The 22,537-nt window shown below is 62.9% G+C and overlaps 3 protein-coding genes across 5 annotated transcripts; 1 reads left to right on the plus strand and 2 right to left on the minus strand.

Moving 5' to 3' along the window:
* The first annotated feature begins 1,454 nt into the window (after positions 1–1,454).
* MSLN (mesothelin) lies at positions 1,455–7,254 on the plus strand. The gene is made up of 11 exons (XM_036460238.2): positions 1,455–1,584; positions 3,877–3,961; positions 4,485–4,528; positions 4,629–4,728; positions 4,990–5,168; positions 5,263–5,418; positions 5,525–5,667; positions 5,746–5,873; positions 6,431–6,525; positions 6,779–6,965; positions 7,039–7,254. The coding sequence occupies exons 1-11, from the start codon at positions 1,462–1,464 to the stop codon at positions 7,125–7,127; spliced, it is 1,329 nt and encodes a 442-aa protein (XP_036316131.1). The 5' UTR covers positions 1,455–1,461; the 3' UTR covers positions 7,128–7,254.
* A 525-nt stretch (positions 7,255–7,779) lies between these two features.
* Positions 7,780–15,514, minus strand: LOC118731584 (mesothelin-like protein). The gene is made up of 14 exons (XM_036460237.2): positions 15,284–15,514; positions 14,429–14,549; positions 12,703–12,788; positions 12,449–12,575; positions 12,183–12,376; positions 11,758–11,848; positions 11,390–11,537; positions 10,901–11,094; positions 10,669–10,824; positions 10,330–10,457; positions 9,349–9,479; positions 9,177–9,271; positions 8,726–8,966; positions 7,780–8,285 (listed from the first exon to the last, which is right to left on the minus strand). Exons 1-14 carry the CDS (start codon positions 15,421–15,423, stop codon positions 8,170–8,172), a joined length of 1,968 nt encoding a protein of 655 aa, XP_036316130.2. The 5' UTR covers positions 15,424–15,514; the 3' UTR covers positions 7,780–8,169.
* Positions 15,515–19,272: 3,758 nt separating this feature from the next.
* Positions 19,273–22,471, minus strand: RPUSD1 (RNA pseudouridine synthase domain containing 1). 3 transcript variants are annotated; one of them, XM_045570347.1, is made up of 6 exons: positions 22,225–22,471; positions 21,545–21,734; positions 21,323–21,446; positions 21,128–21,230; positions 20,895–20,996; positions 19,273–20,420 (listed from the first exon to the last, which is right to left on the minus strand). In XM_045570347.1, exons 2-6 carry the CDS (start codon positions 21,724–21,726, stop codon positions 20,014–20,016), a joined length of 918 nt encoding a protein of 305 aa, XP_045426303.1. In that variant the 5' UTR covers positions 21,727–21,734; positions 22,225–22,471; the 3' UTR covers positions 19,273–20,013. The 3 variants fall into 3 exon arrangements, with proteins under 3 accessions (XP_045426303.1, XP_036316069.1, XP_036316067.1); XM_036460176.1 differs by having other exon boundaries at positions 22,300–22,470; XM_036460174.2 differs by having other exon boundaries at positions 22,373–22,460.
* Between the last annotated feature and the right edge of the window lie 66 nt (positions 22,472–22,537).

Genomic DNA, 22,537 nt, shown 5'->3' on the forward strand with positions numbered 1-22,537 from the left:
CGCCTCACTCAGAGAACCACTCCGTGCTGGCATCTCTCCCCAAATGTCAACCCCCCTCAGCATCTGACTTTTGTTCACTCCCGAGGGCCCTGGGAAAACTGTTCTTTCACAGTTTGTCCAGAACCTCTCAGTTGTTGTCCGGGACAGGACTTGAAGGCACTTACTCCTCTATGGACTTCTAGTTGACTCTACTGGGCAGCCTGGTTGGGTTTTGTGCAGACGCACTTTGGAGATAGTGAGGGCTCAGCTCCAGACCACTGCAATAAAGCGAGTCATAATATTTTTGCTGGGGAAGGGTCTTGGTTTCAATTTTTATTTATTTTTTGTTTTTTTTGGTTTTTTTTTTAAATATATATATATTTTTATTGATTTTGTACAGAGAGGAAGGGAGAGAGATAGAGAGTTAGAAACATCGATGAGAGAGAGTCATCGATCAGCTGCCTCTTGCACACCCCCTACTGGGGATATGCCCGCAACCAAGGTACATGCCCTTGACCGGAATCGAACCCGGGTCCCTTCAGTCCCCAAGCCGATGCTCTATCCATTGAGCCAAACCGGTCTCGGCTTGGTTTCAATTTGTAAAAAATAAAAATAAAAATAAAAATAAAATAGCAGCACCTGTGAAGCCAAATAAAACTACACATGCCTGTTTAGTCAGCATTGGTTTAATTGCATGTGTATTTCTAGCCCATGGAAAAGGTCAGGGATGGGCCAGCTGCACATACTCAGCTCGGCAAGAAGAAACCCCTGCAGGTGTGTAACCCAGAGAAGTCCGCACAGGGAGTTCCCGTTCACAGAACCATCGAGGGGTTGGAGGGGAAACGAGGGAGTCGTTTCCCCTCCATTAAGGCTGCACGCTTGAGGCTGTGATCTAAAGTCAGGAATCTCTGAGCGGTCACTGGAGTCCAGCCAGCACAGAGGTGCACGTTGTCCATCCCCAGAGGCCAGCAGCCACAGCATCAGGAGGGTGCCTTCCTCCCCACATCTGGGGACAGCCCTCCCCCCACAGTGCCGGGCAGGTGGGCTCCCACCGGCCCCGCCGAGAGCAGGCTGTGTGCTCGCTGGAGCTGGTCGGTTGGATTTGTCTCCCCCAACCCCTGGATCCTTGTAACTCTCCCCCCGCCCCTTCACCCAACCACCCCACTGCACTACCAAGAGCCCAGAACTCATTAGAAAGAAGCCACATTGTGGCCAATACTCTGGGAGTCACATCCTGGCTGAGTGGCCACCGCCTCGAATGGCTTGGTGGCTGCCTGTGGAGACTGGCCATTCGCTGAGCCTCGGTGTCTTCACCTGAGCGGCAGGGGAGTGAGAGCCCGCGGAGCAAGGCCGTGGCTCCCGACACATGCCCGGGGCTCCCTCCCACACCCACCAAGGGAAGGGCCGAGGCAGCTCCCCACCCCGCACCTCTCCTCCTGGGGCGGCCCCTCCGCAGGGTCCCCACCCACACGTTCCTGGAGCATGAGCAGCGCTGCTCTCTGCTGCACCGGTAACGCCTCACTCGCTTCCCTGACAGACCCAGAGGCTGCTGGCCCCTTGAGCACCCACTTCCCAGCTGAGGAAACCACGGCGAAGGAGGCTCAGGTTTGGTCCATCGCTCTGGAACCCCAGAGTCACTTCAGGCAGGCCCTACCTGGGCCCTGGGGAGGGCATGGGGTTTTGCCAGGGTCACCTGGTACCCAGCCACAGCCTCAGTGTGGGGGTTGGGGTGGATAGCAGCTTGGGCAGGGTGTGGGTAGTGTGTGGGCAGGCCTGCGAGGTGAGAGCCAGGAAACCTATCATCAGTGCCTCCCGAACTTCCAGCCAAGCTGCTCTGGGTGGGAGCAGGGAGTAAGCAGAGGCTGGTACTGGGGCCCACCCAGGAGGGGAACCTGGCCAGCCCCAAGCAAGAAGGCTGGGGGAGGGGGGCAGCCTTTGCCTCTGCCACCACGAATGCCTCACCCTAGTCCTTATCGCACTTGGGAGGCAGCGCCATGCCCCACCCCACCTCTCATGCTCCACTCAGAGGTGCTACCCTGAGGGTCAGCTCTGTCCCAGCACCAGCTGCTCCCGACATGCTGTGTGACCTGGGCTGGCTGCACAGCATCTCCGTCTGAGACCTCTCCTAAGCCTGCCAGCTGCTCTCTGCCCTCCCTCTCCCGGGAATGTGGTCTGACTTCATATTCCATCGCTTAAGGGGACGAGGTTGGGCTGGTGGGAGATTCTGCAGGTGGGTGGGACAGGTGGGGCAGGAGAGAGCCTCTGCCAGTGCCCTGGAGCCAGGCACCCGCCAGAGGCTCTGAGCGCATGGCTCTCAGGATGTGGGGAGGAGTTGGCCATTCCTCCATCACAGTCCCCTCCACCTCACACTCTACTACTCTGAGGGGCTTGTGGTCCCCTCAACCCCCGAGGGCGGTTGCTCTGGTGGCAGGGGCAGGGGCTGGAGGGCGAGGGCAGAGCCAGTCCTCTCTGTGGCTGGGTCCTACACCAGGGTCGTGGACAGGACCTGTATCTCCCTTGCTCAGCCTCTGACGAGGGCTCCCAGGCAGGGGGTACCAAGTAAGCATGCAGGAGGCTCTTGAGAAACAGGTGACCAGGAGGAGGCTGGTCTTAGAGGACTCATAGGACCATGTTCGGTTCTACCCTGTCCTGCCCCCGCTGGGGCCCTGTCACCCACAAGTACCTGGGCCCGGACTGGCTGCAGCACCGTGATGCCTGCTCGTGGCATCCTGGCCAGTTTGGAAGCTGCAGCCTTAAGACAGCTGAGATGTCTCTGTGGCCCCAACCTGACCTGGGGTGGGGAGGGCAGGATGCTGATTCCAGGGCCCATGGCGGCTGGCAGAGGCTCCCAGGGTGGCCCACCCGGGGTGCCGGGGGCTCCTGGTTCAGGGGGTTGGGTGGGGGCTGAGGGGAGGAGCAGGGGGAGGTGCGGCTCTTGCCTGGCCCCACCCACTGCCCATTTTCTGGTTTGCTTTTCTCCTTCCTCCTCTGGGGCCTGGTGGGGGAGGCAGAGGGATTCCCTGGGGCCTGGCCACTCCTCAGGACACTCCCTGCAGGCTGGCTTTGCACAGCTGAAAGGGGTTGCTGAAGCATGAATGTGCCCCCCCCCCCCCCCCATTTATGAGCCAGGGGTGGGGCTGACACAGGACTGGGCAAAGGTTTGGGGGAGGGGATGGCTCCCCTCCACTGGGCCCCAGGCAGCCTCCAGCCCTGGGCCTCCCTGGGCAAGAACAGAGGTGGTTTGGTCTCCTTCAGGCCCCACCCTACCCTGGGACCACCCTCCTCACCACCTCCTCACATGGGTGCAAGGGTGTCTCCACCCCCACCGGAAGGCCTACCCACTCACTGCCCCACCCAGGGGCTGGAAGGCGGGAGGTGGCATCGCCCTTTGGCACCCACCCAGGCCTCTGTTTTGAGAGGGACTTTCAGACTGGAAACCACCAGCCCTGTCCACCTGTCTGGGCCCTGGGCTTGCACAAAGCCCAGCACCTGTGGCTGTGGGTGCGGCAGGGTGTGGAGGGGCAGATGGCCGTGCCCCAGGTTGAGGGGGGGGACTCAGCAGGACCCCCAGTCCTGACCTGCTTAGTTCCCCTGGTGCAAATGGGGAAACTGAGGCCCTGCCCCCTTCTGCCCGCCCTGCGCTGCAGAAGGAGAGATGGACCAGCTGTTTGCCTGCCCCGGGAGGCAGGGTTCCAGCTGGGGGCAGGGGTGACTCAGATCCCACACCCCTGGCAGGAGGGGCCGTTTCTCGGAGAGGGGCTGGCCGGGCGGGCCAGGTGACTGCTTGGTCTCCAGAGTGGCCCGGAGGTGGCCCGGACACGGCTGCAGGGGCCTGAGACCCCATCACTGGCTGTGGGCGGGCGAGCGGTGGGACATCAGCGTGGCTGTCCTCCACAGACCATGGCCTTGCGGAGTGCTCGGTCCACCTTGGGGCCTCTCGGGACCCCCGCCCACGGCCTCCTGCTCCTGCTTCTCAGCCTCGGTGAGTACGGGGGTGGGGAGGGGGTAGGGGATGGGCTGCTGCCAAGGGCTGAGATGGAGGGCAGCCAAGGGTTCTTCGGGGATCGGGATCTCAGGAAAGGCCGGTGCCTCAGGTCCCAGGCAGATGTCTCAAACCTCCCGGCGTCCTGAATCTCAGCAGTGCCGAGTTCCCGGCAGGCTGTCAGCTGTGTGCCTTCCTGTGGTGCCCGCAGGGTTGGAGGCTGGCGCAGGCGGTGATGTTATGGGGACTCAGGCCAAAGTGAGGGGATTGGGGGACAGGTGTCTGACTGCCCTGAGCATGGTGTCCCAGGAAGAGGCTGTGGGAGGCCTGGGCTCCCTGGTGCGGGGCTGGACCTGGCCGGGTACGGGAGCCTGGCCTTCCGTTCCCGCCCCTGTGGGGTGTATTTGGGGCTGGGGGTAGGGAAGGGATGGCTTTGCCCCCTTCCTCCCCAGGGTAGGGCCTGCAGCAGGCACACCCAGCAGCCCCCAACCACCCGCTCAAACGTTGTGTCCCTGCCCTGCAGGGTGGGTGCAACTCTCCTGGGCCCAGACTGCAGCTACAGGACAGGTAAGGGCGCTCTGGGGAGGCAGGGCGGGTGCTCTGGCCTCAGGCGGTGTCCTTAGGTGCTGGGTTGTGTGGCTCAGCCGAACCCCTGCTCTGTCCTCAGGGTGTCGTGACCCCACGGCTGCCACACGCCTCCCAGGACCTGTCCCGGCAGCAGTCTGAACCGGCCGTCCTTCTCCCGAGGGCTCTGCAGGGCACGGAGCGTGAGCACAGGGCCCAGCCCGGCCAGGGTCAGGACACCTGAGGGTGGGGGCTGGCGTGTGGGCTCACCTGCTGGTGCTGGGGCCCCTTCTGGCCGCTCCGCTGGTTCAGTTGTGACAGTTTTGGAGAATGGACGGGCTCTCCCCGTGGAGCCAGTGGTTAAACGGAGGCCTGAGCGGGTCATGTGCTGCCCAGGGTCTCAGCCTGGGCGTGGGAGGAAGCGGAGGCAGACCGGAAAACCCCGACCCCTGCCTGCCCCTCAGAGAAGGCCTGTCCCGCGGGGAAAGAGGTCCACGTGGTGGATGAGAACCTCGTCCTCTACACGGAGCGGGAGCTGGAGGCCTGTGTGGACGGGGCCCGGCTGGCGGAGCAGATGGGCCGGGTGAACGAGATTCCCTTCACCTACCAGCAGCTCGCCGTTTTGAAGCGCAAACTGGACCAGGTAGCTCCTGACTTGGGTCCCCGCCGCCTGCTTGCGGTGCCACAGCCTTTCCCCTGGGACCGGCCGTGGCCCTCACGGTCAATTTCCCGGGCAGGTCTACCCACAGGGGTACCCCGAGTCCCTGATCCAGCACCTGAGCTACTTCTTCCTTGAGCTCACCCCCGAGGACATCCACAAGTGGAATGTAACGTCCCTGGAGACGGTGAAGTCCCTGCTTAAAATCAGCAAAGGGCGGAAAATGGATGCGCAGGTGACCACCCATTGGGAGGGGAGCACCGCAGCGGGGGAGGGGGGTGCAGGCCCGAGAGGATGTGTCTCTTCCTGCCCCCGGGCATCTCACTGGGATCCTCCCGCAGGTGGCTGCCCTGATTGCCCGCTATGTGGCGGGCGGGGGCCAGCTGGACAGGGCCACCCTGGACCTGCTGGCCAGCTTTCACCCCGCCTACCTCTGCTCCCTCAGCCCCGAGCAGCTGGCCTACGTGCAACAAGATGTGGTTTGGTGAGTGCCCGGGGCCTGCTGGTGGGACGGCGTGCTGTGCTCCCAGCTCACCGCTTGGCCCCCGCGCTGCCTCCCCAGGGTGGTCAGGCCTCAGGACCTGGACGCGTGCCGCCCACGGCAGATGGACGTTCTCTATCACAAGGCCCGCGCCGCTTTCCAGAACATGAGCGGCTCTGCCTATTTTGCAAGGATCAAGCCCTTCCTGGGTGAGCCAGGAGGACGTGGGGTGGGAGTGGGGATGCCTGAGGGCCCCCTCGGTGCTGCCAGCTTCTCACCTCCCTGGGCTTCCCTCTAGTGGTGTGACCAGGGGTCAGGATGTCCTCCATTACCCTCTAAGCCAGTGGTCGGCAAACTCATTAGTCCACAGAGCCAAATGTCAACAGGACAACGATTGAAATTTCTTTTTGAGAGCCAAAATTTTTAAACTTCTTCTAACGCCACTTCTTCAAAATAGACTGGCCCAGGCCATGGTGTTTTGTGGAAGAGCCACACTCAAGGGGCCAAAGAGCTGCATTGTGGCTTGCGAGCCGCAGTTTGCAGACCACTGCTCTAAGCACAGACAGGCTGAGGCCCTGTGTGTTCTGACCCCGGCTCAGGCACCTGGCCAGCTCCAGCCTCCACCCTGACTGGGAGAGTCAGGGGGTCACCAGGCACATCAGGGGAGTCCCAGTACAGGAAGGGGGCTCCTCCTGGCTTGTGGTCAGAGGGTGAGGGTGGGGGGACGTTGTGAGTCTTATGCGTGGGCCCCTCTCCCCGAGCGCAGGTGGGGCCTCCTCGGAGGACCTGCGGGCTCTTGTTCAGCAGAACGTGAGCATGGACGTGGCCACATTCAAGAAGCTGCGGAAAGAGGCCTTGTTGGTGCGGCCCCCAGAGGGGTGGGGCCCTCGGAGGGAGGGTTGTGGGAAGGGAGGGACCACGGAGAAGGGCTTGTCTTGGAACGGGGGTCTTGCGAGGGCAGGGCCCTGAGAGGGTGGGGTCTTGGGAGGGGCAGCCATTGAGCCAAGGCTTCGAGACGGAGTCTGGGAACACTGGGTGGTTTGGGCACAGCAGAGGCCAGCAGCCTCTGCACAGAGGCGGGGAGGCCCTGACAGTCGCCTGGGGCCTCTGGCAGCCGCTGACCGTTGCCGAGGTGCAGAAACTTCTGGGCCCAAACCTGGCCGGCCTGAAGGCAGAGGAGGCGAGCAGCCCCGTGCGGGACTGGATCTTGCGGCAGCGGCAGCAGGACCTGGACAGCCTGGGGCTGGGGCTCCGCGGTGGCACCCCCAATGGCTACCTGGTCCTAGACCTCAGCTTCCGAGGTGGGCGGGGCGGCCGGCGGGCGGGGCTGGGGCAGACGAGGTGGAGGGTCTGAGTCGCTCCCTCTCTGTGCAGAGGCCCTCTTGGGGGGCTCCCACCTCGTTGGACCCGGGTCTGCGTTCACCGTGACCCCGGCTCTGCTCCTGGCTTTGCTGCTGAACTGAGCACGCGGCTCTGGATGCTGAACGGGCCCTGCCGTGGAGATTCCCGCTGGTGGGAGCGGCCTGGGTGGTCCCTGCTCCATCCCAGGGGGTTGGGGCTCAATAAAAGAGAACCCCTCCCCCCTCCAAAGAGGTGACCTGTGGTGCTGGGGATGGGGGGCCAGGGTGGGGGTGAGGGAGGCCCTTCTGGCTATAGTGTTCTGAGGGGCAGGGTGGGGCTGACAGCGGTGGTGTCCTGGGCCCTGGTGGCTGTGTGTTTGCGGAGGAGGGGCTGACTGGCTGAGGTGCTCTCAGGGGTGGGGCTGGGGACATGGCTCCCTGAGTTTCAGTTCTTCTGTTTGTACTTGGAAAGGAGGGGAAGCAGGGCAGGGACTCCAAGCAGGAGGAGGGGAGTGTGAGGTGGGATCTGGGGCTTTCCTGATGCTGTTCCACTGCCCCAGCTCGTCCAGGGCCGACGTGTTCAGGCTGTCGAGCCAGGAGCTGGTGGTTGGGTGGCTGCGTGCCTTCTGCAGGTCCCCCACGTTTTGGCCCAGCCGTGTTCTCACATTGTCAACGCTTAGGTTCTTCGAGGGAAGTGGGGGCGAGGGGAGGAGGGACCCAGAGTCATGAAGGGGCCCAGCTTTAGGACCAAGGGGAGGCCAGCAAACCCAGGGGGCCTTGGTGACTCCCCCGGAGACAGCTAAGAGGGTCTCTGTGCCGCTCCTCGGGGCCAGAGCAAAGGGACACACGCAGGAAGATCACCTTGTCCTTTATTAGTCAGCAAAGTAAAAGGAGACAAAAAGCCAGCGAAGTAAGTGCCATGGAGCCCACTCCCCAGCCCCAGTTCTTTGTCCTGAAGACCAGCGGGCGGGGCATGTCTCCCTCAGCCGGCAGGGGGGCAGGGGCTGGGACCCAGTTGTCACAGCTCTGCCCAGGCCCCCTGTGCAGCTCCAGGTGCTGGGAGCCGGGCGTGGCAGGCTCCTGCCCTGCAGCGAGGCTTTCCGTGCCTGGGGCTTGCCCCTTAGCCTGGGCTGGCGGCCAGTCACCTACCAGCACAGCCCCGTCTTCAGAGGACATTGTGAGTCCCAACAGGCCGCAGGGCACCCCGATACAGCAGCCACAGGAGGCTGGAGGGCAGAGCCACAGCAAGTGGCAGGGGCCCCAGGTGGGCTGGTGGGCTGCCTGAAGGTGCAACATGGAGAGAATGCCCATCAGTCCTCGCTGGGAGCTGCACCCAGGGCCATCCCCTCCCCCTGGGCTCCAGGCTCACACTATCCCTACGGGCAGGCGGGCGGGGAAGACCATGTGTGGCCACTCTCTGGGCCCCAGCAGATCTCAACGCTCCCCGCTCCCTGGGCTTCGGCCTCTGCTTTCTGCAGGTCAGCGGGTTTTGGAGGAGGTGATTGCACCCTGCGATAACTCAGTGGGTGATGCAGGGTGAAGCCAGTGTCGCACAAATGTCAACTGAGAGGCAAATGGGAGAACTGTTGGCCAACAGAGTCTGAGATCGGGCACAAGGAGCCATTCGGGGTCCACGGAGGCCCTGGGCAGACAAGGCCAAGTAGGGGCAGGGGAAGGCCTGCCGGGGGGGGGGGGGGGGAGGGCTGGGTGTGGGGCTGTACCTGAGGTGCGGGCGTCCTCCCCAGGCCCTTCCCGTGTGGAAGTCAGATGGGATGTCCAGGGGGTGTTGTGAGTCCTGGTGGGACTGGTGGGGCCGGCGGGGCCCCTGTCCAGGCCCAGCTCGTCCAGGGCCGACCTGTTCAGGCTGCGGAGCCAGGAGCTGATGGTTGGGTGGCTGCGTGCCTTCTGCAGGTCCCCCACATTCTGGCCCAGCAGTGTTCTCACATTGTCAACGCTTAGGTTCTTCGAGGGAAGTGGGGTCAGGGGGGGAGGGACCGAGAGTCATGAAGGGGCCCAGCTTTAGGGCCCAGCTTTAGGACCAAGGGGAGACCCGGCAGGAATGAGCAGGGGCGAGATGCGGCAGAACCAGCCTGAAGGATTGACCTAGGGCCCAGGGCTCCCTGGGTTGGCCAGCCTGCCCACGCCACCCCAGGGACAGCCCCCGGGGCCCACCTGCAGCACGTGGGGGTTCAGGTTGGTGAAGGTGTGGATGTCCATGGAGACGTTGGCCTGGGCCAGGCGCTGCAGCTCCTCGGTGGGGGCACCGCCTGGGGAAGGGAGGGCTGAGGAGGGGGCGGGGCTTCCGGAGGAAGGGGGTCTGCACACGGGGCGGGTGGGGTCTTACCAAGGAAGGGGCGGATGAAGTCGTAGTAGGCAGCTGTGATCCTGGTGCTGCTGAAGGCCTCTCGGGCCTTGACGAAGAGCTCGTTCTTCCTGCTCTGAGGGCAGGAGGAGGTGTCCAGGGCCCCGGCCAGCCTGGGGAGGGGAGACAGACAGGCAGGCTGGGAGCCCCTCCTCCTAGGGATGGCTGGCCCTGGCCCTCTCTCCCTAAACCACAGGTGTCCTTTGGCCTGCTCTACTGGGCTGTCTTCCCAGAACTTGTGTCCACCCCAAACCTCAGAATGTGATCTTATTTGGAAAGAGGCTCTTCGCTACGTAGCGATATAATCAAAGTAAGATGAGGTCCCACTGGGTTAGGGTGGGCCCTAAGACCTAATGGCTGGTGTCATAAAAGAAGGAAATTTAGACATAGACACGGCGGGAGATAGTGATGACAGAGGCAGAGAGAGGGTGATGAGGTCATAAGCCAAGAAAGGCCAAGGGCTGCCAGCAACACAAGAAGCCTGGCCCTCTTAACTCCAGACTCCTGGCCTCCAGGCTGCGAGAGAATACATCTCTGTTCTCTTCAAACTCAGTTTGAGCTCTGACGGATATGGCTCAGTGGTTGGAGCACTGGCCTGCGCACCAGAGGGTTTGCTGATTCCATTCCTTGTCAAGGGCACACACCTGGGTTGTGGGGCGAGTGCAGGAGGCAACCAACGGATATGTCTCTCTCACATTAATGTTTCTCTCTCTCTCCCCCTCTCTTCCCTCCTTCTTCCTTGCCTTGCATTCTCTCTGAAAATCAATGGAAAAAGTATCCTTGGGTGAGGAATAACCAGAAATAAATTTTAAAGAACTCAGTTTGGCAGCTGTAGGAAACTAAGACACCTGGGGTGGGCGGCCTGGCCCAGACCCCTCCTGAGCCTCAGCCTGCCCCTCAAATTCTGCCTGGTGAGGCGCTGGCTGACCCGGGTGCAGCGAGCCTGTCGCTGGGCGGGCTCACCGGAACTCCGAGGGCTGGATGGCCTGGATCTGCCGGGGGCTCATCCAGCAGAGGCGGCCGCCCCCGATGGCCACCAGCAGGGCGCTCGTGATGTTGCCTTTGTGGTCCAGGAACTTCTGCAGGATGGCCTGGGGGCAGTGCTGGGTCAGCGGGACTGGGATTGCTGGCCTCATGGTCGGCGGGTTCCCCTACCCCCAGCCTCACCACCTTCCTGCACCCTCTCCAAGCATGCTCAGGCCTCGCAGAGGGGATGGGCCCCACCCACCCAAGCACGGTCCTCCCACTGGTCAGCAGTGTGTTGAGAGCAGCCAGGGGCAGTGCTGCAGGTCCTGCCCTCACCTCCGTCTGGTTCTCCAGGGCCACGTCCGAGGCCAGCAGGGCCACGACGGTGTCCCTGGAGGTGATGTTCCACTGGCTGATCTCCACGACAGAGTACAGGTAGACCAGCGAGCTGATGAGCCGGAGCTGCTCCTCGGGGACGCCCCTTGGGTAGATCTGAGGTGGGCAAGAGGGTCATGCCCACCCCTAGCGCCCGCCACCCACCTGCCTCCCCCCAGTGTCCAGTGTATACCCGAGCCAACTTGGCCTTGACGACCCGCTGGCACTCAGCAGGCAGTGGGTGCTGCAGCAAGGGGTCCAGGTTGGCCCTGAGCACGTGGCTGCCCAGGCAGGACTCGAGCTGGGAGCAGTTGTAGTGCACCAGGAACAGGTCGTCCTGCAGTGTGGCTGCTGTGATGTTGCCTCGGACGCAGGGTCGCCCTGTGGCTGGGGGAGGGGTTGACTGCAGGCTCCACCCTCCCTGCTAACCCTGACCCACCCGTGACTCTCTCCCCAAGCTTGACCCCTCGCCAAGAACTTGGCTCACAGCAGACCAAGTCAAGCCTGACCTTGACCTCCAGCCCAGCCCTGGCCCAGAAGCCCAGCCTCACTGCCTCTGGCCGGCCTATGCTGGGCACAGGCTCAGGAGGCTGGGTGGCAGGGGTGGCCGTGTATTGGGTGCCCCCACCCAAGGATCAGGAGTCCAGAGCAGCGTCCCCAAGGCCATCGTGGCCACACTGACCTGTGCCCCGCTTGGGTCGTGAGGACATCAACTTGGCCTTGGCCCTGGCCTCAAGAAAGCTGGTGACAAAGCGCCTGGTGTCACGCTGGCTGAGCCGCCCTGCCCGACATGCAGCCACCATGCTGCCAAAGAAGCCCAGGCCCACGGCCTGGCAGGGGGTGCTGAAGACTCCGGCTCCTGGTTCCTCCTCCCATCCCACAGCTAGGAACTCTATGATGGCAGCAACTGGGGATGCCCTTCAGGCACTGGACGGCTGAATGGTTAGCCCTCAGGCCTAGAGGGTCTGCCGGACAGCCCTCTCTGTGTCTGGGGCCAGTTCACATCCCGCTCCCCGCGCCCCCCCTCTCTGCCCCAGGGCACCACCCTACCTCCTGCACCTGCACCCATAGGCTGGAGCTGATGTAGGTGGCCAGTGGTCCCAGAGCCTGCAGCCCCTCCAGGTTCCAGGAGATGGGGGGCCTGGTGTGCAGGAAGGGGCAGCTGGGTCTGGAGCAGCACCCTGGCCCTTGGAGGCTGCCTGCCTGTCCCTGAGTGCTCAGTTCCCAGGGCCTGCCCTGCTGGGGACACTTTGCCGCCCAGACACTCCCACCCAGGCTTCAGGGCAGGGGTTTGAGGGGCCCAGTGGGGGTTGGCAGCACCCCCAAACCTGTGTGCCCCGAAGGCTGTGAACGATGTTAGAAGAGGGAAATCAGCAGGGCTGTGGCATTCAGTGAACTCTTGGGCCCACACCCCAGGCTGCCTCCTGCCTCATCTCCGGGAGGGAGGCCTCGCAGAGGGGATGGGCCCCACCCACCCAAGCACGGTCCTCCCGCTGGTCAGTAGAGTGTTGAGAGCAGCCTGCTGGGCCGGGGTCAGCCGGGGGCAGCACTGCAGGTTCTGCAGCACGTGGGGGTCCGAGGCCACAATGCTGGATGCCTCCATGTCGCACACCAGGGCCCCGAGGAGCAGCAAGTCTGAGGCGCTGAGCCGCGGTGGGTGGGACACACCCTGCGGGAACGGCAGGTCAGCGAGGGCCCGGCCCACGTCCCTCCCACCTTCCTGCCCCGCCCCGGGGCCTACCAGGCAGGCCAAGGCGGAGTGCTGCAGGGCGGCCCTCTGGTCCGGAAGATTGGCCAGCAGCTCCGTGTCCCCCTGGGCAGCCCGGCGGGTGAAGGCCCGGCAGTCGGCTTCCCTTACTTGCCCCAGGCTGCAGGCAGGTGGGGGGCTGTTGGGGTGGCCCAGGTGCCCCTGGGGAGCTGGGGTCCCCAGGACCCAGAGGAAGCATGCTCAGTCTGCTGGGTGTTGGGAGGGGCTGGGAGTGGGGGGACGCTCACTTGTAGAAGAGCAGCAGGTCAGGCGGGTGCAGCGGGAAGTCACTCTGGAGGCCATGCAGGGCGGCCAGGTTGGCCAGGCAGCTGAGCTGGGTAGGGCGAATGATGCCTCACTCCCTCGCCAGCCCCTTCCTCTCCGCCATGTCACTCCCCCTCAGTTAGGCCTTTGGGACCAAGACCCCTATGTCCGGCCCCATAGCCTTCTAGTTCCCTCCTCCCACCTGCCTGCTCTGTGCCACCTGGACTTGATGGCTTCCTCTGCCTGCCTCAACCTCCACATCAGAATGGCCTCAGATGGGTCAAACCCAGCATGAATATAACTGTCCCCCCAACTCAGGCCCTGTCCACCCCTGCCCATTGCACCATGAGGCTCCTTCCAATGCCACCCCTGTCCTGACTCCCTGTATGGCCTGGCCTCCTTTGAGGTCATTTCAAATTTATTGCTAGTTGTTTTTCTTCTTTTATTTTTGTATGTGTTTCTTCCTTTTATTACTAACTAGAGGCCCGGTGCACAAAATCCGTACACGGGGGGGAGGGGAGAGTATCCTTCAGCCCGGCCTGCACCCTCTCCAATCTGGAACCCCTCGAAGGATGTCCAACTGTTGGTTTACAGGGATCGGGCCTAAACCAGCAGTTGGATATCCCTCTTGCAATCCAGGACTGCTGGCTCCTAACTGCTCGCCTGCTTGCCTGCCTACCTGCCTAATTGCCCCTAACCACTTTGCCTGCTGGCCTGCTAGCCCCTAACTGTGCCCTGCCAACCTGATCGCCCTCAACTGTTCCCATGTCAGTATGCTCGCCCCCAACTGACCCCTGCTGGCCTGCTGCCCAAACTGCCGCCCCCTCCCCCCATGTCCTGATCACCTCCAACTGACCCCCACTGATGGGGTGAGGAGCTGAGGGCTGTTTTCAGGCTGGCCATGCCCCTAGCAATCCAGGCTCCCAGCTCCTCCTTTTTTTTTAGTGCCTCCTTGAGTGGAGGCCAGGGCTGGCCAGGGTGGGCGGAAAGCTTGGCTTCCTCATTGCTAGGGGAAACCCAAGCCTCCTGCTCACTCCAGCTCTGTGGCTGCCACCATCTTAGTTGGGCTAATTTGCATACTCACTCCTGATCGGCTGTGGGTGTAGTGGAGTGATGGTCAATTTGCACGCTTCTCTTTTATTAGTGTAGATTTATATTAACTTTATAATGAGAATGATGGATATCCTTTCTTCCTTCCTTCCTTCCAACTCAGGGCAGGCCATGCTTATGTGAGCTGTGAATTGAGGTGGGCTCAGCTGGCCCCCTCTCATGGCCCAGGTGGGGGAAAGGCCAGCAGGCTGGAAGATATACCCCAAGGGCCAGAGGGAAGATCTACCTCAAGGAGGCAGCACATGCCAGAAGGAGGCAGAAAGAGGCCAGTGCAGCCTGGTGAACAAGCCCTCACCCAGCCACAAACAGGCTGGGGTCTGTGGGCAATTGGCAGAGTCCTGGCAACAACCCAAAGTGGGCCATACTGGAGGTGGGCAGGCTCCTGTCACCTCGGAGTCAGCCTAAGAGATACCTCTTAGTTGGTTGTGAAATTGGCAGGTTGGCATAGAGACCAGCCCGGCCAAACAGTCCTGGCCCTTGCTGGCCTGTGTCCTCTGCGGGGGACACTCTCCCTTCCTACCCATCACCAGGGCCCTTCTCCTGGGAGCCTGTTCTTGCCCTCAACACCCCAGTCCACTCATGCCAACCAGGGCTTCTTACCTGCCAGGCTTTGAGGAGCACCTGCTGCGATGCCATCCTCCTGATCAGAGCTGAAAGCTGGTCCTGGGACAGCTGGCTGGCTGCCTGGCACCGGAAGCCTTGTAGGAGGGAGGTGTTGGCACTGAGCAGAAGGAGGCAGGTGGTGAGGGTGGAGGGGGGGGGCGGGAGGGGCAGCCCAGACGGCAGCATGCAGGGTGGAGGTTAGACTCTCAACACCAAAGGAATAAGACACAGGAAGTACGGCAGGCAGGGCTTTAACCTGGGTCTCTGGGTCATGGCTTTAACCCAGGGGTCTCTGGGGCTTTAACCTGGGTCCAGTGGTCCAACTGGGCCTCCAGCCTTGTCTGGTCAGTCAATTGATTGATCAGTTGATGGCTAATCAATGACCTCCAACTCCCCAGGAAGGAGAGGACAGCCGAGCCTAAGCACGGACCCCCCGGAAAGTGCACGGAAACAATGTAGGGTTTGTTTGGGGCCTGAGGGGGCAGCAAAGCCTCAGCGTTGAAGGAAGTATTAGGACTCAGGATGAGCAGTGATCACCTGCCAGGCGGAGGGGAACAGTGGGAGCAGAGGGGGTCTCAGGAGGGACCCTAGCCGCAGCCAGCTTTGGTGGCCTGGGCACATGAGTCTGATGTAGGACACTGAACTCTGGCCATTTGAGGGCAAGATGGATGAGTGACCTGGACCTGAGTGGGTGATGGCCAGGCTCCCGGTTCAGAGCCGTAAGTCGGGGGCCCGGCCACAGCCAGGCCTGGTCATCATCGGCAGCCCCTAGAAGTGGTCCCTCCTTCTCACCCACCCCCTCCTCCAGGCCTGCCAGGGAGCCAGCTGCAGGCGGGCAGGGAGGGCACTCACCTGGCCCACAGGTCGGCCCTGCTGGCAGCCCGCCCTTCCTGGGAGAAGGCCTCGGCGTAGGGACCAGCGCAGTGAATGGTGAGCCACATGCAGAGGACCAGGCCCCGGCTCAACAGGGCGCCTGGAACAGAACAGGCCATAAGCGGAGGGCTGAGCCCTGCTGAGGGAGCACGTGTGGGAGGTCCAGCAGGGGGTTGGCCCAGGGACCCTGTGATCCTGTGTCCTGGGTGGACCTGTGACTATCCCAACTTGGAGACCTCGGATGCCATGTGGCCCTGATCACCTGTGTGTAGCAGCCTAGGCCTGAGCATGGTGTGTCTGACTATCCATGTGTCTGTCGGACATTGCATGCGTGTGTTCCCAATGGCATGTACGTGTGATGTGCACATGTGTATGGTGGCACATACACGCCTGCGGTGGCATGTATGCCCAATATAATGCATATCTGGTGGTGTGGCAGTTTACATGTGTGTGATGATATGTACCTATGTGCAGCTGGTGGCGTGTGTCCTTTTGTGTGTGTCTGGAAGCATGTGTACACATACGTGCCCTCCCATGTTCACATATGTGTGATGAGATATACATGGGTGGACTGTGTGTACCAATGCACTGGTACTTTCTATCCTTGTGGCTCTGTCCTCACAGTTTGAGACCCAAGACCCTCAAACACAGGGAATGGGGGCGACCACTTCCTCCTGAACCCCTTCTAGCCGTGACCTCTCCTTGTCCCCTCTAGGACTCTCAGGCCCAGTGCCCTGCCTGCCTTTCTCCTGCCCTTCCCTGAGCCCCAGCTGGCCATGGGGCGTCCTGGGCAGGGCCTCGATCGCAGGCTTGGGAGGACATGGCGGCCGGCGGGTGAATACGCCCACCTCTGCCGCCATGCCGCCCGGGAGCCCCTTCCCTGAGAGCGTCAGCACACCTGCTCCGGGGCCCATGGCTGTGCACGGTGCACGGCGGGCGCTGGGGTCACAGGCAGCGGGTCCAGGACGAGCTGGAGAGGAGACAGGAAGTGATGAGGCCGCCCCCACTGGCTTCCCCACCAGCCTTGGCCGAGGGGCACAGACAGGAAGGGCTTCTGTCCAGTGTCATACAGGATGGGCGCCCTGCAGAGCAGGCAGCCTGAGCCAGGCTGCTGCTGTGTCTCTGCCTTTGGGGAGGGGTACACCCCACAAACAAGCATCTTTGGAACAAAAGGGAGCCGCTCTAGGGGGAGCCAGGCCTTTTTTATAGCAAGTTGGGGCTCAGGGGACCCACCGGCTGTGGCTTGGGTTGTGGTGTCTCCAATGAAGAGATCTCTTGACAGCTACAGGGGAGGGGGCAACAGTCCCGGCGAGTCCCCACAGGTCGCTGGGGGAGACCTGGTGGCTCCCAACCTTCCCCGAATGGCCATGGCTTCGCTCCCCATCTGGGCGGCCCAGGCAGCTCTCTCCCCTTCTCTGGGCCTAAGTCCTGGTCACAGACACAGCCCACAGTGCAGCCCCCCCCCCCCGCCCTGGGCAGGCCTGTCTGTGGTGGGACCAAAGCTCTGAAGCTTGGGGACTCAGGTCTTGGGAGGTGAGGGATTTCTGGGAGGCTGGTCCATACTGCCCACTCCTGGGCACACCCTTGCCCAGTCTCACAGTTTGGGGTGCAAATGGGCCTCCAGATTCCACATGGACCAGGAGCAAGACAGGGAGGTAACCCCCACGCGGGGGGCATAATGGAGGCTCAGCTAACTGCCCAGGCCTGCAGATACCAGACTAGAAGCCTGGTCCTGGGGTCCAGCTGGTGATGGCCCCACCCCGGCCCCTACCCCTCACCTGAGCACAAAGAGCTTCCGGTGGAGGGTGGTGCTCTGGAGCCAGGCATCGGCTGTTGGATGCAGAGGGCTGTAACCAGGTGCCAGACACTAGCCGTCCCAGCCTGCGGAGCATGTCAGCCCTTGCAGCTGAGCCCTGGGGCACGGGGCTGGTGCAGGGTTGGAGCGCCAGGGTCCCCGCTCACCTCCATGCCTCACCAGCACCCTGTCTGTCAGCCACCCGCTCCCGCAGTGACGCTCCCAGGCCGGTGCAGGGGAGGGGCTGGGCTGTGCCAGGTGATGCTCCTCTATTGGCCCCTGGGGCCCCAGCACTGTGGCACCTGCTCCTCAGCCCCAGGAGAGAGAGATGCTGAGACGCGGTTGGCAGCTTCCCAGCATCACCCCTTCCCATGGAGGGGTCCTGCCTCGAGGGTAGTGTGTGTGTTCATACACAGGTATCTCTGCCTTCACCGTGTGTGCCAGTGTCTGCTTGTGCACACAGGTGCCTGTGTGTGTGTGTGTGTGTGTGTGTGTGCGCGCGTGCCTGGGAGCATGCACACCTCTGAGCGTGTGTCCCCTGCAGGGGCATTAGGCACACGTGGACTCCATGTGGTGCCTCGGTTTGGTGCCGTGTGTGGCAGTGTTTCTGCGCTGTGGGTGCTGGAGCAGAGCCAGGCAGGAGTAGACACACAGCTGAGTACCAGGAGCGGGGAGGGCATGTGGGCACCAGGTGGGCAGCCTTGATGGTGGAGAGTGTACCACACCTGCTCTGGGGCCAGTCCACCAAGCAGACCTCCAAGGCTGAACAGGAGGGGTGACTTCTGGAGGGACTTCCCGACCTGCCTACAGCCCGGGTCCAGCTGCCGGATGACCACCATCTGCATTACGGGCGGCATGTGCCCAGCCAGCCAGCGTCATGGCCAAGCGGAGGCACTGACCCGAGCCTGGGGCTGGCAGCTGGAGGGGTCACTCTTGGCTCGTGCACAGCCCCATGGGAGTCCAGGTCTGGCTGAGGGCTCTACAGTGAGGGATTTGGGGGACTGGGCTGTCATAGGTGGTGGGGTCTTCTTGCTTCTGGGGAGGGAGGCTCCCACAGTTCAGAGTGGGTGGGAGCAGGAAGCAGCCAGTGAGTACAGGAGGCCACCTGCTGGCCTGCCCCCTGCAGGCTAAGCCTCCAGGGCAGCCCCAGGCCCAGGCCAGACAAATAACCACACAACACTGCACCTGCCAGGCTGCAGAGCCACGGCCTGCCCAGCTCTTCCCTGGACTGTCTCTCTCGGTGAGCCGGCCTTGGCTCATGGCACAGCTTCCGTGCACCTTTTGGAGGAAGAAACTCAGGCTCAGAGAGGCTGAGCAACCTGCCTGTGGCCACAGAGCAGCGAGTGGGAAGCATGACCAGACCCGGTGGCCAGGCTGAAAACTGGTGTGTGCTGTCGGGGGCCTGCAGGGGCAGAAGGGGAAAGGGGGGGGGGGGGCAGGGCTCAGCAAGGTGATGTGTCCTGAAGTTGAAGGTTCAGCAAGTGTGAAAACGCGGAAGCAGGTGAGCCGGGATGGGGACTGGGGACGTTATCCCATCGCACCCTGGCCAGTCATGCTGGGTATACCACAGTAGCCACCTGACCGTCTGGGTCACCACTGTGGGCATCCTGTGGACCCCTCTGGTTTGCTCCAGCTCCTCCTGTTACAGATGAGGGAGCCAACGCAGGGAGCAGGGACCAGCTGGCCTCTGTTGAGACCCTATGGTGGCTGCTTCTGGCTCCATCCCAGCCAAGACCCTGATGTGGTCACAGGTAGGTCCAGCCAGGAAGCCCATGACAGGACCTGTGTCAACTGGTGAGAGGAGGGTCTGGCCCAGCTGGGTGCACGGATGTGGCATGTGACCCAATTGGCTGGTGGCCCAGGCAACAGCCCTCCCATGGCATTGACACGTGGAAGGCCCTAAGGCGGTGTGAAGGTGGCCACGGGTAGTGGCTCTGAGGGGTCCTGGTGAGACTAGTTGGATCCTCCCACGTGTTCAGTCGGGAGGGCCAGGGATCCTCCAGCTTTCCCCCAACCAGGGCAGGAGTGTGCCTGCCGCAGAGGGGTGCAGGTCAGCAGCCAGGACCTCGAAGTCCTGGTTGGGGTCCGGCAGGAGGGCTTGGGACAGAGGTCTACCTGGCGCAGGAGTCTGGGCTCCCCTGGAACCCCCACATCAGAATTACTCATGGCTGTGCACAGGGTTAGTCACTGAGCCTTTATTCTAAGTCCCGGAGCCCTGTTGCGGCTGGAATGATGGGGCGTGTTGTAGGGGACAGAGGAGGCGGAAGCTGGGCTGCCCTTGCTCCTAGGCTAAGGTCTGATAACCAGGGCTGTGTGGGAACTCCCCCCCTCCCCCCGAGCACTTACATCAGGCCAGAAGGGATGGCCCCAACCCTCCCCACATGGGATGGCTAGGATGTGCGTGGAGGTGGGAGACCCACGGGCAGAGTTCGGCAGAAGCCAAGGCACAAAGCAGGACCGGCCAGGCAGGGGACCAGTCAGGGTTTGCAGGTGGAGGGGGCTCAGCCAAGCTGGGGTAATGGCAAGAGGGTCTGAACAGAGTAAGGAGCAAGGTGCTCTGGGGTGGATGAGGGGCCCAGCAAGGGCTGGCCCGGGCAACCCCTGGGCACGTCTACAAAACAGGCCCTGGGGACAAAGCTATGGAGGCAGAAAGGTGCTTGGGGAGGACTGGCAGGTCTTGGTTCCCTTGGGGGGGGCCTGGTTCTACCACCCTGAGTTCATCCTCCTTAATTATGGCTGCCTGGCTCCCCCTGCTGGACGTGGGTCCCTCTGCAGGTTTGGCTGCTACAGTTGGGGTGGGGTTTCAGTGCTCTGTGGCTGGGACACCTCGCCTCTGGATAAGCTTAGGGTTCTGACCCGCAGTCCCCATCCACCTGGCGGTCCCAGTCTTCACCCACACATCAGGCCCACACTCTCAGTTGTCTGGCTCCAGAGTCCACTCTGACAGCCACTGAAGGTACGAGGCCCGCTGAGCCTCCGTCTCAGGGGGGTGGGGCGGTGGGGGCCGGCCTGGCCTGGGCAGGTGCGTGGAGTGGCCCCCTTCTGCGGGTTCAGGGTCACGGGCAGCCCGCAGCACCTGGATGAGCTGGCTCAGTGGCTGTACCACGGTGTGAGGGCTCCAGCAGGCGTCAAGGGCGGGCACGAACGGGTCTGGCGTGCAGGCCTCCACACACTCCGCCTCCGTGGGAATCCGCAGGTAGAAGGCGTGCAGCATCATGCGGAACGGCTGGTCCTCCTGGCCCGAGGCCTGCCCGTAGGTCAGGTCCCCCACGATGGGGTGGCCGAGGGCGCTGCAGTGCACACGCAGCTGGTGTGTCCGGCCTGTGTGGGGAGCAAGGGCCCGTGAGGCGGGGTGCCATTCCACGATCACCACCCACCGTCCATGCCACTGTCCCCAGCCGCCAACTCAGAGGCACATGCAATAGCCCTTCCTGCTTCCTGCTGCAGGTGAGGGCACAAGGACTTAGAAGGGAAGCCTACTTCTGGGGTCACCTCTGGCAGAGGCAGGGCCAGGGTCGCACTGCCTTCACATCCAGACCAGCAAGAGCCGCCCGTTGTGGGGTGAAGTGTGTGTGAGAGAATCAGCTTTGCCAGCATTGTTTGGGGTGGCCCCCAACAGGCCACTCTGCCTCTGTGCCTCAGTGTCCTTTCCTACCTAAAGGGGACACTGTGGTGCAGGCTTGAGGAGATGCTGACACCAGGCCCACCCCACCCCAGGGGGCAGGTCACTGTGTGGGGGGAGGGGGCGGGGCGTGAGGAGCCTGGGGGGCTTCCTGGCCCCGCCCCTGAATGTACCTGTGAGGGGCTGCAGCAGTACTTTGGAGACGGGGTCGCCTGCATAGAGCCCATGTTCTAGAACCACCAGCTCCGTGAGGCTTGGTTTCGGGTTCTCACAGCCTGGGGGGCGAGGGGGGAGGAAAAGAGGCTGTGAGGGTTGACTGGGTCAGCCCCGGGCCTCCGTTCACCTCAGCACAACATCCCCTTAGAGGAAACAGGTCCCACGGCCCCTGCCTCCTTGCCCACTGTACCCTGGGTGCCCTCGATGCACATGGTGTGGGTCCGACCCTCCATGCTGTTCCTGCCGATGGCATGGCTGATGGTTATCCGGCTCTCCTGGACGTGCCCCCGGACCTGCGGGTCAGGGGAGCCCACCTGAACCTCAGGGCCTGCCCACGTGGGCGGAACACCGGCGTCCCCACGCCCCAGGCCTGGCCAGGCCTTACCAGAGCCAGGTAAGCCTTGGTGACCCGCCGCTCCTTGAAGCACCTGTAAGCGCTGCCTGCAGCTGCTTTGTTCAGGGCCACGCAGAGGGCTCCGCTGGTGGAGAAGTCCAGCTGGTGGCAGAACCTGGCTCAGAGCAAAGGGACAGAAGAGGCTGGGAGGGGGGCGGCCCCTTCCCTCCAGTGGAGGCTGCCTCGGGCTCCCTGGCTGCGCCCCCCGGGTACCTGAACCCGTAGCAGGTGTCGGGGTCGGCCAGCTCCGGGAAGCGGTGCCGCAGCTGCTTTTGGAGGGTCAGGGTCTCCCTCCACGTCTTGCTATCGATGCGCACGTCCCAGTGCTTGTTCACCACCAGAAAATCCCGGCTCTGGTACACGATGCACAGGTTCTCCACACTGCCTGGCTCCATGGTGGGGCCTGCAGGGCAAGCATGTGGTTCATAGACAACCCCCCCTCTCCGGAGCTCTGGGTCTGAAGCCACAAACGCTGAATATCGGGCAAACACATGCACCTACTCTGTGCCTGCATCCACTGGGCTCCTGACTACTCTCACCCCTGAGCCACGTAGGAGAGTGGCAACTGGGATGCAAGTGTGGTCAAGGTGAGGGGAGCCAATGATGCTTGGACGTGGGGCAGTCCCACAGTCCCGGCCGGACCCAGGCCTTGGGAGAAACAGTCTTTCTCTCCAGCCCGCGCCCACGACCCCTGTCGCCAACACATCCAGAACCTTTTCCTGGCAGGGGAGGAGGTCTAGGAGAGGGGCTGCTACGGCCCTCGCATCCGGGGGCGGCACACGTCAGCCGGGTGCAAGGGGGGGGGGGCGCTGGGTGCAGGGGTGGAATTCACTCTCACCCACCACCCTCCATGCAGACACCCATTCCCTAACTCCCCTCCGCGAAACCCCTACCTCCTACGTACGACGGCCCAGGGGTTCTGGGTGGATCCCGGCTGTGAGCCCGCCCCCGCTCACTCTGGAACCGACCTGCAGTCGGGCCACACCGTCCGGATCCCCGATGCCGCTGACCCTCCCCGATCCAGCTCCCGTGTCCCCGCACCTCGCGACCCACCACCCTGGGACTTTTCGTTCGGGCCACGGAACCACTTCTTTCCAGGTCCGGCCTGCCCGCAGAGCCCCGCCCACGCCCCGGCCACTCCCCGCCCACGCCCCCAGACGGGCAGCCGTGTCGGCCAATAGCGAGCTCTTGGAATGTGCCTTTCGG

Source organism: Pipistrellus kuhlii, unplaced genomic scaffold (genome assembly GCF_014108245.1).
Source record: "Pipistrellus kuhlii isolate mPipKuh1 unplaced genomic scaffold, mPipKuh1.p scaffold_m20_p_31, whole genome shotgun sequence".
NCBI lineage: Eukaryota > Metazoa > Chordata > Mammalia > Chiroptera > Vespertilionidae > Pipistrellus > Pipistrellus kuhlii.